This window comes from Arachis duranensis, chromosome 3 (genome assembly GCF_000817695.3).
Source record: "Arachis duranensis cultivar V14167 chromosome 3, aradu.V14167.gnm2.J7QH, whole genome shotgun sequence".
Taxonomy (NCBI): domain Eukaryota; kingdom Viridiplantae; phylum Streptophyta; class Magnoliopsida; order Fabales; family Fabaceae; genus Arachis; species Arachis duranensis.
In genome coordinates, this window is record NC_029774.3 from 94,429,997 (window position 1) to 94,446,491 (window position 16,495).

The 16,495-nt window shown below is 41.7% G+C and overlaps 2 protein-coding genes across 2 annotated transcripts; both read right to left on the reverse strand.

Annotated features, from left to right (window-relative positions):
* Positions 1-8,812: 8,812 nt before the first annotated feature.
* LOC127745561 (uncharacterized) lies at positions 8,813-10,745 on the reverse strand. Its single transcript, XM_052258375.1, has 3 exons — positions 10,570-10,745; positions 9,511-10,446; positions 8,813-9,164 (listed from the first exon to the last, which is right to left on the reverse strand). The coding sequence occupies exons 1-3, from the start codon at positions 10,743-10,745 to the stop codon at positions 8,813-8,815; spliced, it is 1,464 nt and encodes a 487-aa protein (XP_052114335.1).
* Positions 10,746-11,932: 1,187 nt separating this feature from the next.
* LOC107479778 (protein trichome birefringence-like 23) lies at positions 11,933-15,409 on the reverse strand. The gene is made up of 3 exons (XM_016099886.3): positions 14,857-15,409; positions 14,167-14,444; positions 11,933-12,934 (listed from the first exon to the last, which is right to left on the reverse strand). Exons 1-3 carry the CDS (start codon positions 15,221-15,223, stop codon positions 12,161-12,163), a joined length of 1,419 nt encoding a protein of 472 aa, XP_015955372.1. The 5' UTR covers positions 15,224-15,409; the 3' UTR covers positions 11,933-12,160.
* Between the last annotated feature and the right edge of the window lie 1,086 nt (positions 15,410-16,495).

Genomic DNA, 16,495 nt, shown 5'->3' on the forward strand with positions numbered 1-16,495 from the left:
ACGTTTTGGGGGCTGGCCATTCGGCCATGCCTGATCCTTCATCACTTATGTATTTTCAACGGTGGAGTTTCTACACACCATAGATTAAGGGTGTGGAGCTCTGCTGTACCTCAAGTTTCAATGCAATTACTACTATTTTCTATTCAATTCCGCTTGTTCTTATTCTAAGATATTCGTTGCACTTTAACATGATGAATATGATGATCTGTGACACTCATCATCATTCTCACCTATGAACGCGTGACTGACAACCACTTCCGTTCTACTTTAGGCCGGGTGCATGTCTCTTGGATTCCTTAATCAGAATCTTCGTGGTATAAGCTAGAATTGATGGCGGCATTCATGGGAATCCCGAAAGTCTAACCTTGTCTGTGGTATTTCGAGTAGGATTCCGGGATTGAATGACTGTGACGAACTTCAAACTTGCGATTGTTGGGAGTGATGACAAACGCAAAAGAATCAAGGGATTCTATTCCAACATGGTCGAGAACCGACAGATGATTAGCCGTACTGTGACAGAGCATTTGGACCATTTTCACTAAGAGGATGGGATGTAGCCATTGACAACGGTGATGCCCTACATACAGCTTGCCATGGAAAGGAGTAAGAAGGATTGAAGGAAGGCAGTAGGAAAGCAGAGATTCAGAAAGGACACAGCATCTCCTTGCACTTATCTAAAATTCCCACCATTGAATTACATGAGTAACTCTATCTTTATTTCATGTTTATTATTTATTATTATTCAAAAATCCATAACCATCTACTATCTGCCTGACTGAGATTTACAAGGTGACCATAGCTTGCCTCATACCAACAATCTCTGTGGGATCGACCCTTACTCACGTAAGGTATTACTTGGATGACCCAGTACACTTGCTGGTTAGTTGTGTGGAGTTGTGAATAAGTGTGATTCACGTTTGAGAGCACTACCAAGTTTATTGGCGCCATTGTTGATGATCATAATTTCGTGCACTAGTTCGCACCTTTGGGACCTCCGTCCGACTTGTGAGCGTGAGTGAACGGGGGTGGTACCTGCAAAGACACTCCGATGCCTAAGTCAGCAAGGGTGTGAGCAGGTCTAGAGAGTATTGGGAATTAGGGATACCTGAGGGGTGTCAGTGTATTTATAGTGGTGAACCAATAACCACAGTTGGAGTAGTTCCACTTTTTAAGGTGGATAACCGTCCCTTTATCTTAGGAAAGTTGCGATATGGCTCTTGGAAGTGGGCTGAGAGATTTTAGAGGCAGTTATTATCTGCCACCTGATCCTCGTTTCTGACTTCCTTAGAGCAAGTCGTGGTGAGAATCGACTTCTCAGGGGAAGGTCGGTGTATTGTGAGACTCAACCCCGTGGGTTGGGCTTGTCATTTGGACCTGGACCTTAGCGTTGGGCCAGGGTATGAACAGTTCCCCTACTCGAGCCCAATTTATTTTAAGAGATAGGGTCGAGTATTATAACTTGGGACCGTAGCCGACCTAATAAGGAACCGACATGATTTTTCGGAACCGACGTGTTTTAAAAACTCTCAACAGTCGCGTCTAATCAAATGTCACGTCTCTAGAGGTTTGAGCATTCATACGCGGGGGCGGTTACATTGGCAACGGTGCAACTCTTAAATGGCTTGCGTCGTTTTACCTTTATGCCCCTAACGTGTTTATAAATACTTTTTGCTCTCCTCGCTTGTTTCGTTTCTGAAAACTTTTCTACCTGCACCTTTTACTGTTCGAAAGAAGAAAGCTCCTTCCTTTTCGAGTGCTGTTGCTTCCACCTTTCTGCGCGAGGAAAAAGGTCAGTTTCTTTTCTTACTCTTTCTTTATAGAGTTTTTCATTTTTCATGTTTTGTTCTGTAGAGTGTAGATGGTAATCTCGGTGTTTCTCTGCTTAGTTTGAGAGACTTGCCTCGGACCCTTAGAGACCCTATTTTTTATTCTTTTTCTTTTTCCTTTGTAGGTTTTGCTATCCCTTTCTAGAAAAACAAAATGTCTTCTGTTGAAATCCTTGCTCAATGGGTGGATGTCACGGTTTTGGGGGAAGAACCTCTTGTTGACATTGACTTCATCACTAACCTTCGCACTCATCATAGGCTTTGTACTTCTGATGAGGATGAGCCGAAATATGAACTGATTGCCTCGGGTCCGGAAGACCGGGTTTGTTTTGGGAGGGCTTATGAGGCAGCCCCTTATTTTTTCTACATGTATGAGAGCATGATTACCTGCTTAGGCATTTTTCTCCCTTTTTCCGACTTCAAGATAGATGTTTTATGCCACTGTCGTGTTGCTCCTACCCAGCTCCACCCCAACTCTTGGGATTTTTTGAAAATTTACCAATTTATCAGCCATGCTTTAGACTTTTCGACTTCTTTGAAGATTTTCTTTTATCTCTTTCATATGACTAAGCCCTTCAGTGGGCAAAATAACAAACAGCAGTGGGTGTCTTTCCGGGCCATACAAGGTCGGAGAGTTTTTACCCTTTTTGATGAGTCCTTCCATGATTTCAAAAATTTCTTTTCAAAGTTCAAGCTATAGAGGGTCACCACCCCTTTTTCCTGGATGAAACTTCTTCTCATCATTTTTCCCTGTACTGGATAGAGGCCTCTCCTTGTGAAAAATATGGTTTGGATAATTTGGATGGGGTGGAGGCGGCCAGTGTGGGGTTTCTCCAAGAAGTATGGGGGAGAGCCCCCTACCTGGATACGAAAAAGTTTCTCCAGGGGTCTCCGACCTTTGTCCAGACTCAATTAGGTAGCTTTTCTTAGTTTATCATATTTTCCGACTTGATGTTTGCACGACTATTTCTTCCGACTTATTTTACTGACTTTAACTACCTAATTGTTCTTGCAGAAATGGCGAAGAAGAATTCCAGGGAGTCTTACCAGAGGGTTCAGGAGGCCAAAGCAAGATCCCGTGCCAGAGTCGCCGGTGCCAGTGCAGCTGGTCCTTCCTCTCCCCCTCCTTCTCAAAATTTGGGGACCCCCACTCGTCCTATTGTCATTTCTTCTTTAGCCTCTTCTCTGTCGTCCCCTCCTCCCCGATCTTCCCCTGAGCCCGAAAAGAAGAAGTGCAAGACTTTAGAGTCTCGTTCTTCTTTTGAAGGTGAGGCCAAGGTGGATGCGCCTCAGTTTGTTCGGAAGCATATCTATCCTCATACTCGTATAAGTATGGATGATGCTTCTGTTTGAAACCACCTTACTATTCTGGCTCAGGAGAGTATCAGGGCGGCAGGGGTGTGCACAAAGTTTCTTGATATTTTTTAGAAGACTCCCTTCAGCTCTTTGGTTCATCCCTGAGGGTTGAAGAGCTAAAGGGGAGGATTCTTTTGTATCAGGAGGCTGAGAAGAGTCTGAAGGAGGAGGTCGCCAAGTTGAAGGAGGAGAGGGATAATCTCCGGAAGGAGGAGGAGAAGTTGATGGGTCGGTGCTCTATGGCAGAGGGTCTGCAGGAGAAGGAAGAGCAGAGCTATTCGAGCTTGTTACAGGGCCTTGTGGAGGTTAAAAAAGATTTGGTAAGAGCTCAGGATGCTTATGCAGATCTGGAGGACTCCATTGCTGAGGGATCCGAAGAGGCATGTAGGGTCTTTAAGGAGCAGGTCGGGGTTATTGCTCCCGACCTAGATTTCTCCTCTTTAGATCCTGATAAGGTCGTAATCGACGGGGCTATTGTATCTCCTCCCTGACCTGTGTCTGAGTCCGAGTTAAAAACTCGGGGCCAGAGGATAATAGAGTCCCCTCCCCGACCAGAAGATGCTTCGAGTTCTTCAAAGGCTCCTGAAACTTCCACTCCATCTCCTATGGACATTTCTCTCCCAGAATCTGGTGGTGCTCCGACTACTCTCCCTGGCTCTGGTGGTGACGTCCTTCCAAACTGAAAAAATTATTTGTGGCTATATGGGGGCCCGGCCTGTGGGTCCCCCTTTTTTAAACTATTTCATTTTTATTTTGTGGTGGTATCCTGCTGACATTTTCCTGGCCTTTTATGGCTGTAAACAAAATATTTAAAAATACCATTTTTTTGGACAAAGGGTTTAGGTTATCTTTATTGGTTGTGTGCATGCCTTTTCTATTTAGGTTTCGAAAAAACCCTTTTGATCTTTGTTTTGAAAAACTTTTTTCTTGGTTGGCTGTCCCTTCTTCTAAGTTTTTCTCAAATTTTTCTTGAAGGCTTGGGACAGTCTTTTCCTTAGTACTTTCTATAGGTTTTCTGATCTCTTTTCGGTATTCCTCGTACTCAATTTTTTTATTAAGTTCTTATAACTTAGGTTATTTTTGCGATGCCTTTCTTTATTTCTCAGTTTTTTCCGACTTGTTAGTCAGATATTTCCAAGTTTATTCATGATCGACTTTTATAACCTCTTTACACCGACTTGTACCTCGTCGTTTTATCCTAACGACCATTTAGGTCGTTTCATGGGACTTTCACGCTTTGTCGAGCTTAATTCGGTGGGTTTCGTAGAAAGAAAGAAAGCGAGAAGGAATTTATAAGAGATATTGTAAAAGATCTTATTTATTTGCGGAGGTACTTTATTGCTACTAAGGGTTTTGGACTATCTATGACCCCTTAGTCTCTACTATGATGCCTCGTTAAAAACCCCTCTTCATAAAAAACCCTTTTCTTTTGGGAAAAAACCATGAAGTTGGGGAAAAGAGTACATCAGGGAGTAGAGTTTGCTTTTAACTGTAGTACCTTTTCATATTACAAGCATGCCACGACCTAGGTAGCTCGGTGCCGTTTAAGTCGGTCACTTTGTAATAACCTTTCCCTAAGACCTCACTAATCTTGTATGGTCCCTTCCAATTAGCAGCAAGCTTTCCCTCTCCAGATTTATTGACTCCAATGTCGTTTCCGATTAAGATCAAGTTATCTGGGGCGAAGCTCCTTCGAATGACTTTTTTGTTGTATCTGTTCGTCATGGTTTGTTTCAATGCTGCTTCTCTAATGTGGGCTCATTCTCGGACTTCGGGGAGTAGCTCAAGCTCTTCTTTGTGTCCCTGTATTTTTCCAACCTCGTCGTAGAAGCTCACCCTTGGGCTTTGCTCGTTGATTTCAACCGGTATCATGGCTTCTATGCTATAAGCAAGTCAGAAGGGTGTTTCTCCTGTGGCAGACTGAGGTGTGGTCCGATAAGCCCAAAATACTTATGGGAGTTCCTCAGCCCAGGCTCCCTTTGTGTCCTGCAACCTTTTCTTCAACCCTGCCAGTATGACCTTGTTTGCTGCCTCGGCTTGTCCATTTGCTTGTGGATGTTCCACCGATATAAATTGATGTTTGATTTTCATGCTGGCTACTAGGTTTTTGAAGGTTGAGTCGGTGAACTGAGTGCCATTATCGGTAGTGATGGAGTGAGGTACCCCATACCTGGTGATATTGTTGTTATAGAGAAACTTTCGACTTCTCTGAGCGGTGATGGTGGCCAATGGTTCTGCTTCTATCCACTTTGTGAAATAATCCACTCCCACTATTAGATACTTTACTTGCCCCGACGCTTGGGGGAATGGTCCTAGCAAGTCCAATCCCATTTTGCAAAAGGCCATGGGGAAGTTATACTAATGTGCTCCTTAGGAGGGGTTACATGGAAGTTTGCATGCATTTGGCATGGTTGGCACTTTTTCACAAATTCTGTGGAATCTTTTTTTAAGGTCAGTGATGAGAGGATTTTTGCGTGGTCTAGAATTCAGAATAAATTTCCGTTGCAAGTATAGCTTCTGAACCAACAAAAGTCCTTTCATACAAACGTTTTGGTTGTCAAAAGTAACAAACCCCTTTAAAATTGATAACCGAGTATTTAAACCTCAGGTCGTCTTCTCAAGGAATTGCAGGGAGAAATGTTCTTATTATTGGTTATGGAAAAACAATGTTTGGGGTTGAAAAAAAAGTTTCAAGCAAGAGAAATAGATTACAGAATTGATAAATTAATAACTAATAAAACTTTTGGCAAGGTATTAGAACTGGAAGTCCTATCCTTATCAATTGTGATGAGAATTGGATTTTAATCCCACTTAGTTAACCTTTACTAAAGCAAAGGAAAGTCAAGTGAAATAATTAGTTTGATTCTCAAGTCCTAGTCAATCCCTGTGGGAAGACTAGCTTTAGAGCGATCTGCCAATTTTAACCACTGCTTTATTTGATAATTCAAGAGTTACCAATTATTTAACTCAAGCCAAGAGGGAAAATTCTAAATTAAATTGAAGACATCATAAATAGAATAAAGCAATCATAAATCTGAAAATACTTCAAATTATATCAAATAGAAATATCAAATGTAACATGGAAAAGTTCATATACAAAGATAAGAGAAAGTAAATAAAAAGAAACATTGAACCTGGGATCGAGAGTCACTCCTAAAACTAAGAGAAGTCCTAAATCCCTATCCTAAGAGAGAGAGAGGAGAGAACCTCTCTCCAAACTAAACCTAAATCATGGAAAGTAACTAAAAATGCGAGCTCTCCCCCGAATGAATGTATTTTCCCACTTCATAACCTCTGGTCTATGCCTTCTGGACTTGGATTTGGTCCAAAAAGAGCTTCAGAATTCGCTATGAGAGTTTTCTGTAATTTCTGGTGCGTGGCCTCTGTCACGCGTCCGCGTAGGTCACGCGGTCGTGTCGATTGGAGTTTTCCTTATCGCGCGGTCGCGTTAGTCATGCGGCCGCGTCATAGGTGTTCTTCTTTAGGTGCGCGGTCGTGTTAGTCATGCGGCCGCGTCACTGCTTCTTCGCGCTTGGCATGCGGCCGCGTCGTCCATGCGGTCGCGTGGATGCCAGTTTCTCCAAAACTCCTTTTTACGCTTTCCTTCCATTTTTGTATGTTCCCTTTTCCATCCTTTAAGTCATTCCTGCCTTAGAAGATCTGAAGCTACTCAACACATTAATCATGGCATCGAATAGAAATAAAGGTAATTAAAATAATTAATTCTAAAGCATAGGAAACATGTTTTTCACATACATCACATAATAAGGAAGGGAAAGTAAAAACATGCAATTAATATGAATAAGTGGGTGAAGGATTGAATAAATCACTCAAACTAAGCACAAAATATATCATAAAATATGGGTTTATCAGTTGGCCAGTAGAACCCAGCTCGGATTACCTTTCTAGCTAATGACCTTGCTCCAAGATGGTTTCCGCAGATTCCATTGTGTACCTCCTCTAGCACCTCGGTTGTTTTTGAGGTCGGGATGCACTTTAGTAGTGGTGTTGATATCCCCCTTTTATAGAGGATATTTTTCACCAGCGTGTAGTTTTGTGCTTCCTTCTGGATCTTTTTGGCCTCTTTTTCCTCTTTGGGGAGGATGTCGAATTTCAGGTATTCGACTAAGGGCTTCATCCACCCGAGATCTAACCTGGCGACCTCAAAGACATCTTGAACAGCCTCCGTTTTGACCACAGAGGGTTCGGGGAGAGTTTCTTGGATTAGGCTTCTGTTGTTCCCTCCTGGTTTGGTACTTGCGTGCTTGGAGAGGGCGTCTGCCCTGCTGTTGAAGTCCCGAGCTATATGCTTTACCTCGGTCTTCTCAAAGCACCTAAGGTGCTCCAGGGTTTTGTCCAAGTACCTTTTCATATTAGGATCTTTGCCCTGATACTCTCCATTTATTTGGGAGGTCACCACCTGAGAGTCGCTGAATATCATTACTTTGGTTGCAACAACTTCTTCTGCCAGCTTTAACCCTGCAATCAAGGCTTCATATTTTGCCTGATTATTGGAAGCTGGAAACTCGAACTTGAGGGAGACTTCTATTTGTGTTCCCCCTTCGCTAACCAGTATTATGCCTGCACCGCTTCCAACCTTGTTGGAGGACCCATCTACATATAACTCCCATGTAGTGAATTTTTCCTCTTGATCTCCGGCGTATTCTTCTAGAAGTCGATGAGGCATTGAGCTTTTATTGCCATCCGGGCTTCGTATTTCAGGTCAAATTCGGAGAGCTCTATTGCCCATTGAACCATTCTGCCCGCAATGTCCCTCTTCTGGAGGATCTGCTTCATGGGCTGGTTCGTTCGGACTTTTATCGTGTACGCTTGGAAATACGACCGTAATCGGCGTGAGGCTACAACTAAGGAGTATGCAAACTTTTCAAGTTTTTGATACTTTAGTTCTGGGCCTTGTAAAACTTTGCTGGTGAAGTACACAAGTTGCTGCCCGACCTCATCTTCCCGTATTAGAGCTGATGCTACAGCTCTGTCTGCTACTGGCAGATACAGGACGAGCTCTTCCCCGACTATGGGTCGGGTCAGAATCGGAGGCTGGCTCAAAAACCTTTTGAACTCCTGGAATGCTTCTTCGCATTCTGAAGTCCATTCGAACTGACATCCTTTTCTTAGTAGAGAGAATAGTGGAAGGAATCTTAGTGCCGACCCCGCCAGGAATCTGGAAAGGGCGGCGAGCCGGCCGTTCAATTGTGGAACCTCCCTTAGACAAGTCGGGTTTTTCATTTCTAGAATAGTTTTGTACTTATCGGGGTTTTTCATTCCTCCTTGGTTTTCACCAGCATGTCATCTACGTAGACCTCCATTAAGTTCTCGAGGTAGGGAGCGAACACTTTATTCATCAACCTTTGATATGTGGCCCCAGCATTTTTCAATCCAAAAGGCATTACCACATAGCAGTAGTTTGCTCTAGGTGTGATGAATGAAGTTTTTTCCTCATCCGGCTTATACATCGGGATTTGGCTGTATCCCGAGTAAGCATCCATAAACGACAAGTACTGATACCCTGAGCTTGCATCTACTAGGGTGTCAATACTGGAAAGTGGATATGGGTCTTTGGGGCACGCTTTGTTCAGATCAGTGTAGTCGACACACATCCTCCACTTGCCATTTTACTTTTTGAGTAGCACTACATTTGCTAGCCATGCCGGATACTTGACTTCTTGGATGAAGTCGGCCTCCAAGAGGGCTTGAACTTGCTCTTCCACCACCTGAGCTCGTTCTGTTCTGAGCTTGCGCCTGCGCTGCTGTACGGGTCGTGATCTGGGGTATACTGAAAGCTTGTGGGACATGAGCTGAGGGTCTATCCCTGGCATGTCGGAAGCTTTCCAAGCGAAGAGATCAGAATTATCTTGCAGGAGCTTTATCAGCCTCTGTTTCAAGTCTCCGTCTAGGCTGGCCCCTATGTTGGTATTTTTTTCCTTCCTCTTTTCCGATTTGAACCTCTTCAGTTCTTCTCCCCAGCTGTGGCCGTAGCTATTCTTTAGCTTTTATTCCCCCGAGCTCTATAGTGTGAACTTCCTTGCTCTTTCCTCGGAGGTTCAAGCTTTTATTGTAGCATTTTCTTGCCAACTTTTGGTCTCCCCGTACTGTCGCTATTCCCTTAGGTGTTGGGAATTTCATGTAAAGGTGAGGGGTTGACACCACCGCTCCGAGCCGATTTAGCATAGTCCTGCTGATCAAGGCGTTATACGCCTATCCGACATCGATGATGATAAAGTCGATGCTCAGAGTTTTGAAATTTTTCCCCTTTTCGAAAGTCGTGTGGAGGGGGATGCATTCCAGTGGGTTAATTGACATGTCTCCTAACCTATACAGGGTGTCCGGGTAAGCTTTTAGCTCCCTTTCATCCAACCCTAATTTGTCGAATGCGGGCTTAAAGAGGATGTCCGCCGAACTCCCTTGGTCCACCAAGGTTCTGTGGAGGTTGGCATTTGCCAAGATCATGGTTATCACCACCGGGTCGTCATGCCCGAGCATGATCCCCTGCCCGTCCTCTTTGGTGAACGAGATGGTTGGGAGATCAGTAGACTCGTTTCCGACTTGATAAACTCGCTTTAGGTGTCTTTTGCGAGATGACTTAGTGAGTCCCCCTCCCGCGAATCCTCCAGAGATCATATGTTTGTGTCTCTCGGGGGTTTGTGGTGGTGGGTCTCTTTTGTCCTCATCATCCCGCTTTCTTTTTCCATGATTGTCCGACCTTTCCATGAGATATCTATCAAGTCGGCCTTCCCTGGCCAACCTTTCTATCACATTTTTAAGGTCGTAGCAATCATTTGTTGAGTGGCCATACATCTTATGGTACTCACAGTAGTCACCGCGGCTTCCTCCCTTTTTGTTTTTGATGGGTCTAGAGGGCGACAATCTTTCAGTATTACAGATTTCTCTGTATACGTCTACTAGGGAAACTTTTAGAGGAGTATAGGAGTGATATCTCCTCGGCCTATCGGGACCGACCTCCTCTTTTTTCTTGGGCTCCCTTTCTTTCTCTTTTGCTGAGTGAGGGGGCCTTTGTCGCCAGCTTGGCTCCCGTAATCTGGCATTTTCCTCCATGTTGAAGTACTTTTCTGCTCTCTCTTGTACATCACTCAAAGAGGTGGGGTGCCTTTTTGATATGGACTGAGAGAAGGGGCCATCTCTAAGTCCATTTACTAGCCCATGATAACTGCCTCTGTGGCAGGTCTTGAATTTCCAAGCACGCTTCGTTGAACCTTTCCATGTAGTCCCGTAGAGGTTCTCCGACCTCCTGTTTAACTCCCAGGAGACTCGGTGCGTTCTTTACTTTATCCTTCTGGATGGAGAACCTCATTAAGAACTTTCTCGAGAGGTCCTCAAAGCTGGTAACCGACCTTGGGGGAGGCTATCGAACCACTTCATCGCTGTTTTTGACAGGGTGGTCGGGAAAGCTTTGCAGCGAGTCGCATCAGAAGCATCAGCCAGATACATCCGACTTTTGAAATTGCTTAAATGATGCTTCGGGTCTGTAGTTCTGTCATAGAGGTTCATATCATGGCTTTTGAAGTTTCTTGGAACTTTTACCCTCATTATGTCCTCACTGAACGGGTCCTCTCCTCCCAGGGGCGACTCTTCTCGGTCACCACGGAAGTTCCGACTTCTAAGGGAAGATTCGAGCTTCAAGAGTTTTTCTTCAAACTCTTTTCGTCGCTCTATCTCTTCCTTGAGATTTCACTCTGCCTCTCGTTGTCGTTCTAATTCCTGTTCCAGTTGTTCCAAATAACCTTGGTAACCGTGGACCAACCCCATTAGCTCGGTTGCATGGGGTGGCCCTTCCTTTCCTGATTCTCGTCCTTCCGGGGAGTTTACCTTTGGGTTTTTAAGCCCAGAGGTGCCTTTTCTATACTGGTCGTTAGTTCCTTGGTGAAGGGTCAGGTCTGCGTCGTTGTTTCCGGTATCTAGATTTTCTTGTTCGGAATCAGACGTTGTATGACCATCCTCTGGTGAGTTGTCCGCCATTACTGGTTGATCTCTCGGGTCCCCGGCAACGGCGCCAATGTTACGATGGGTAACCGGAGATTAATGGGCTGGATTCGTTAAGTTGGCCCAATCGTCTGAGGAGGGAATCCTTCGAATGGGTTCGCACCTTTGGGACCTCCGTCCGACTTGTGAGCGTGAGTGAACGGGGGGTGGTACCTGCAAAGACACTCCGATGCCTAAGTCAGCAAGGGTGTGAGCAGGTCTAGAGAGTATTGGGACTTAGAGATACCTAAGGGGTGTCAGTGTATTTGTAGTGGTAAACCAATAACCACCGTTGGAGTAGTTCCACTTTTTAAGGTGGATAACCGTCCCTTTATCTTAGGGAAGTTGCGATATGGCTCCTGGAAGTGGGTTGAGAGATTTTAGAGGCAGTTATTATCTGCCAGCTGATCCTCGTTTCCGACTTCCTTAGAGCAAGTTGTAGTGAGAACCGACTTCTCAGGGAAAGGTCGGTTTACTGTGAGACTCAACCCCGTGGGTTGGGCCTGTCGTTTGGACCTGGGCCTTAGCGTTGGGTCAAGGTATGAACACTTACCAATTTTTTTTTCTCGATTGCAGCTGGTAGGACTCGAACCCGAGACCTTTGAGATGGGGAGGGAACGAAATGCCGTGTGAGCTATGGCTCATTGGCATTCAGGCAGATAATTGGTGATGATGCTGATGGTAGAGAGGCCTCATTAACCCACCTAAGATCTTTTTTTTTTTGTTTACAATCGTCTCAGATCCAAAATAAAAACCCTTCTTTTGGTCATGCACTCAAACTGAAAATTTACTTGGTAAATACAATGTCGTTGCATATATAGATATCAAAATTAGCTATAAATTGAGATTTATAATCCTTTGTGTTACACTCAATTTGTGTGACTCCAATCTCCATTCAATTGTACATCTGAGAGCATCAATTCACCAATAATATTCACAACTTCCTTGAGGGTAGTGTAAGCAGCAACTTTTACTGATTTTTCTCATCCATTGAGAACCATCTGCATTAATATGTCATTCCAAGAGTCTATTGGGCCAGGCAAGCACCAATGCAAACAATCATTCTGAACTTTGGAATTTTTTCCCTTTGCAAATGGATGAAACTCCCTATATGGACCAGGGTGTCCATCAGGTCTCAAATGTGAAAGTCCAGCAAAATCAACTATCTTAAGATTCACTCCACTCTTTGAAGCCTCATCTCTTGCCTTTGCAAATTCCTCTAACTCGATGTTCCGGAGCATCATGTTCAGCTCCTTCATTTCCATCTCACCTTCTTTGATTGGTGCTGTTCTTTTGCAAGTTCCACCGCTGAACCACTCTCCATTTTCGAAATGGTCAGGAGTGAATGTCCTGAAAAATATCAAGCCTCTGTGATTGGAAGACACTATGAAGTTGAAGACAGATTTCAGAGCTTTGCGATAAGCAAAGTTGAATCCGAGTTCTGTCAGGTTCCTTTTGGGACAGGAGTGACACCCGATTATGGTGTCATTTTCATAGTAGATCGCGGCTTTGAGAAACCATTTCCCTGTCGAAAATATAATGTAGTCAAAGTCCATATATTGATCCACCCATTTACTATCCAGTTTGTTTAGTTGTATCTCAACTTCAGAACTCGAAACGCCGTTCATGTCTTCATATATAGCAGCTTCCACAAGGTATGGTGACCAAATAACTGACACATTGAAGTTGTATGAGGGGAAGTTCCAGCTTTTAGACTTGTATTCCTCATCATGGTAGTACATAACAGCTTGCTCTACCTGAAAGACAATTTTTCAAGTGAATTACTCCCTCTCAATGGTTTCTCAGTGTAACACCCAAATACAGGTCATCATAGTTTCCAAGAGTATATACTATCATCCGTTGAGATACTACGGTTGTGAAAGTATATGAGAAAAATATCATGTAGCAGATACAATTCTGAATTTGAAATAACACGGAAGAATTACAGAGGGGCAAAGTATGTTTGAAACATCAGGGGGTAAAAGATAGGCTTACTTGATTGTTGGTGCACATGTTAGCACCACAGAGGATAGTGCCAGTGCACTGCGGCATTTCAATGATGTACTTGGAGCAAAGATTATGTTCAGTTTCAGTACATAGATCATGCATTTTACTTCTTATTTAATGCATGAATCAGGAAATTGCTCATTTTCAGTGTTTGCATTGTATCTAAACCTCTATTTACTCAGGTCTATACGCCACTGCTACACTGAAGCAACTAATATTATATTAACAAAATTGATTTACTTGTTAATTGGGGTCTATAATTACTTCCTATATATATCTAATCTAAATTATTTATAGACATACTGACACAGTGTTGATGTCTCTTTGTTAATGTCAATAAATTGCCAATATTTGGAATTGGGTTCAAAAGCAAGATCAGGTTATGTATATTAAGTTACTAAATTTTCCGGCTCCTTAGCTTGGTATTTCTTCTCTTCAAACTGAAAACCCAGCGTAGTTTGCAAGGTTACCATTAAAATTAATTAACAGACAAACACCTATTAATCCTGTGTTTTGACTACAGTTTACTACAAGTCAAACATTTCTGAGATACTTGGTCTGTACCCACACGACTCAATTCAAATCTGGCACACTCAATGTATCAACATAAGTAAACATTACTTAAACAGTTAAAAGTGGGGGTCGCATTAATTTCCTCAAAAGTTAACATAACCTTGATATGATGCTTGCATAAACCAAGCAAAAGTTTCCACAATCTAAAAGAGATGATGCTAAGATAAGGATTCTGATAATGGAAAATAACAAAATTCAAAAGTGCAGGTTATAATTGATGCCCTTAATCATTGAAGAAAACATCAAGGGAAATCATAAATAGTGTAAAAACCAATGGACACCAAAAGAATAGATACAAACTCTTATTCTCTTAACCAAGCAAATAAGACAATCCTGGATTGATAGTTAGAGCAAAATCCATATGTGAAAAGCTAATATGCTATTTGCCAGTGCAAAATACAACACATACCGTTGAAAGAATGCATATCAACGACTGCACATGATTGCGGGATATGGAATCGCCAATCAACGCCCACACTTTGCCACGCATCATGTTGAGAAACTTCCCTGCATCAAATAGGGGTAACTCACAGCCTCTTGGAGCCCATCTCCAATACAGAAATTCTCTATCAGGCCTTCCATTCTTCAAACAATTCTGATGAGATTCAATGTGGCTGCAGGTTTCATTAGTATACAATGGTCCAAAAGGATTGGGGACCCAGTCCCCACTAAAATAATCACATTCATCTGCACATAAAAATTTAACTTTCAGCATCCATTCACATTCCTAGCTAGTAATCAATTACTCTAGAACTCAATTTAGGATTTAGCTAACAAGTTAAAGGTTGCTAGCAATTGAAAATCTTAAATAATTTACTTCAATAAATGCACAACAAATGCATTGAGAATTTAAATTTTGCATCTTTTTTCTAGGAAGACTTGGGTAACTTTATCATGTGTCAGGGCACATTTAGCTAAACCCCTCAATTTAAATCTATGCAACAAAACTCTTCAACTTCACATGGCACAATCTATAAAAAATAAATTGATACCGACAATTTTGTCCTGGCGTACAGATCTAAAACAGTGTGTGTTTGCAAACAAAAATAGTGAAGACTAGGAATAAGAAACCAAGCTAGAACATAATGAGGCCACTCACCTGTGTCTGTGTGAGTCTCCACTTGATCTTCACTTTCAGGAACATGTTCTTGAACCTCCTCTGGAGTATGTTCGGGGTCATCTTCAGGAGCGTGTTCTGGAACATCATCAGGAACATGTTCCTCTGAAACAGGTGGATTCTGAGGAAGCAGCAATGACGGAAGAGGAGGTGGGTGATGGGGTTCTGGAACAGGGAGAGTGGTTTTCTCAGGAAAAGGGGATTCCAGAACAGGGGAAACAGGAGGAGAGAGGGAATGGAAGAAGAGCAAACGGAAAGCGAGACCAAAGAAGAAGAAAGAGAGAAGCAATTTGAGGAGAAGGTTCTTGTGGTTTAAGGGAAACTTGTGGTGTAGATAGTCCATCCTCATATCTCTGCTTCCTCAAACAATGCAATTAAAGACACTCTCACTTATGGAACCTAAAGCACTTGTTCTTGTAGTTCCCACAGGCACGGATACTCGCTCTTTTTGAGTAATAAACAAATGTAAGACTTAACAAAAGTGACAGTGAAGTTTAGATCCACATGAATGCGATTCACTTGTTTTAATCAACGACCCTTTTCCTCTAATTTATTGGACAATTCCTTCATTTATGCTAAACAATTCTTTGTTAGTTAAACAGGATTATCATGTACTTGTACTGTATAATCCTTCATTTATTATTTTTTTTGTATTGGATAAAACAAGATGGAGCAGAAAAAAAGATAAGCAAATAAAAACAAATAATTATCAACTATTTGTAATAAACAAATACATTTTTTATAATCTTCAGATATAATATTTTAAGAAAAAATATTTTTAAAAATATAATTCTTTAATAAAATATATTTATTTTAATCTTAAAACAAAAACCTACATAAATTATTCGGTCTACCTACTTCCTTTTTTTCTTTTTCAGTTTTTCATTAAAGTGTACGATAGAAGTATGATGATTGAGGTTAAAATATGTATTCCGATGCATCATTTCGAATGATTAATGGATTATTAACAATCGTGATTAATTAATTTAATGTTAATCTTTATAATAGAGAATAATACATTAACATACACTTATAAGCTTATGTAAAGAGTTTGATTGCTTAATTCTTCATTTTGAACCAGAAGAAGAATTTTTTATATATAAGAAAAGAAAGACCTCTGCTTATCATATTGTTCTGATTGAAAAGTGCGAGGAAATAAGAATCTCCTTCTCACCTCCTTAATGGTTGGTAGAGTGTCTCTGTAAAATGGCTCGCATAACAAAAGGCCAACTGATTATTGACTAGTAATGCACCAAAAAGAATTATTGAATGAATAATCCACTACACAAGTTCATTAGAAAAATAATAATAATAATAATAATAATAATAATCCACTACAATACTAGCCAATTGCTTGATGCAGTGAGAGATAGAAAAGACCTTCCTGACCTAATATATACGAAACCGTATCTAAAATATTAAAAGTGTATTTGGTTTAATTTTTATTTTCAATATTCTCTATTTTTCAGAATTTTATGAAAAAAATAAAAGATAAAACAGAAGATAAAATTTTATTATTTTCTATATTTTTTCATAAAATTTTGAAAATAAAAAACACTAAATATGAAAAAAAAAAGAAAAAGTAATCCAAACCCACTTTTTGTGGTTGAATTGGCCTACT

What these genes read in the sequence shown, in the direction of transcription:
- LOC127745561 (XM_052258375.1), bottom strand. Translation starts at nt 10,745, where the DNA reads ATGAGGGTAAAAGTTCCAAGAAACTTCAAAAGCCATGATATGAACCTC. An exon ending in TCAAAAACAGCGATGAAGTG is followed by an intron (nt 10,447 to 10,569) that starts GTTCGATAGCCT and finishes GGAGTTAAACAG; the next exon opens with GAGGTCGGAGAACCTCTACG. An exon ending in TACCCGGACACCCTGTATAG is followed by an intron (nt 9,165 to 9,510) that starts GTTAGGAGACAT and finishes CTACGGCCACAG; the next exon opens with CTGGGGAGAAGAACTGAAGA.
- LOC107479778 (XM_016099886.3), bottom strand. Translation starts at nt 15,223, where the DNA reads ATGAGGATGGACTATCTACACCACAAGTTTCCCTTAAACCACAAGAAC. An exon ending in GGAGACTCACACAGACACAG is followed by an intron (nt 14,445 to 14,856) that starts GTGAGTGGCCTC and finishes TTTTATGTGCAG; the next exon opens with ATGAATGTGATTATTTTAGT. An exon ending in TGATATGCATTCTTTCAACG is followed by an intron (nt 12,935 to 14,166) that starts GTATGTGTTGTA and finishes ATTGTCTTTCAG; the next exon opens with GTAGAGCAAGCTGTTATGTA.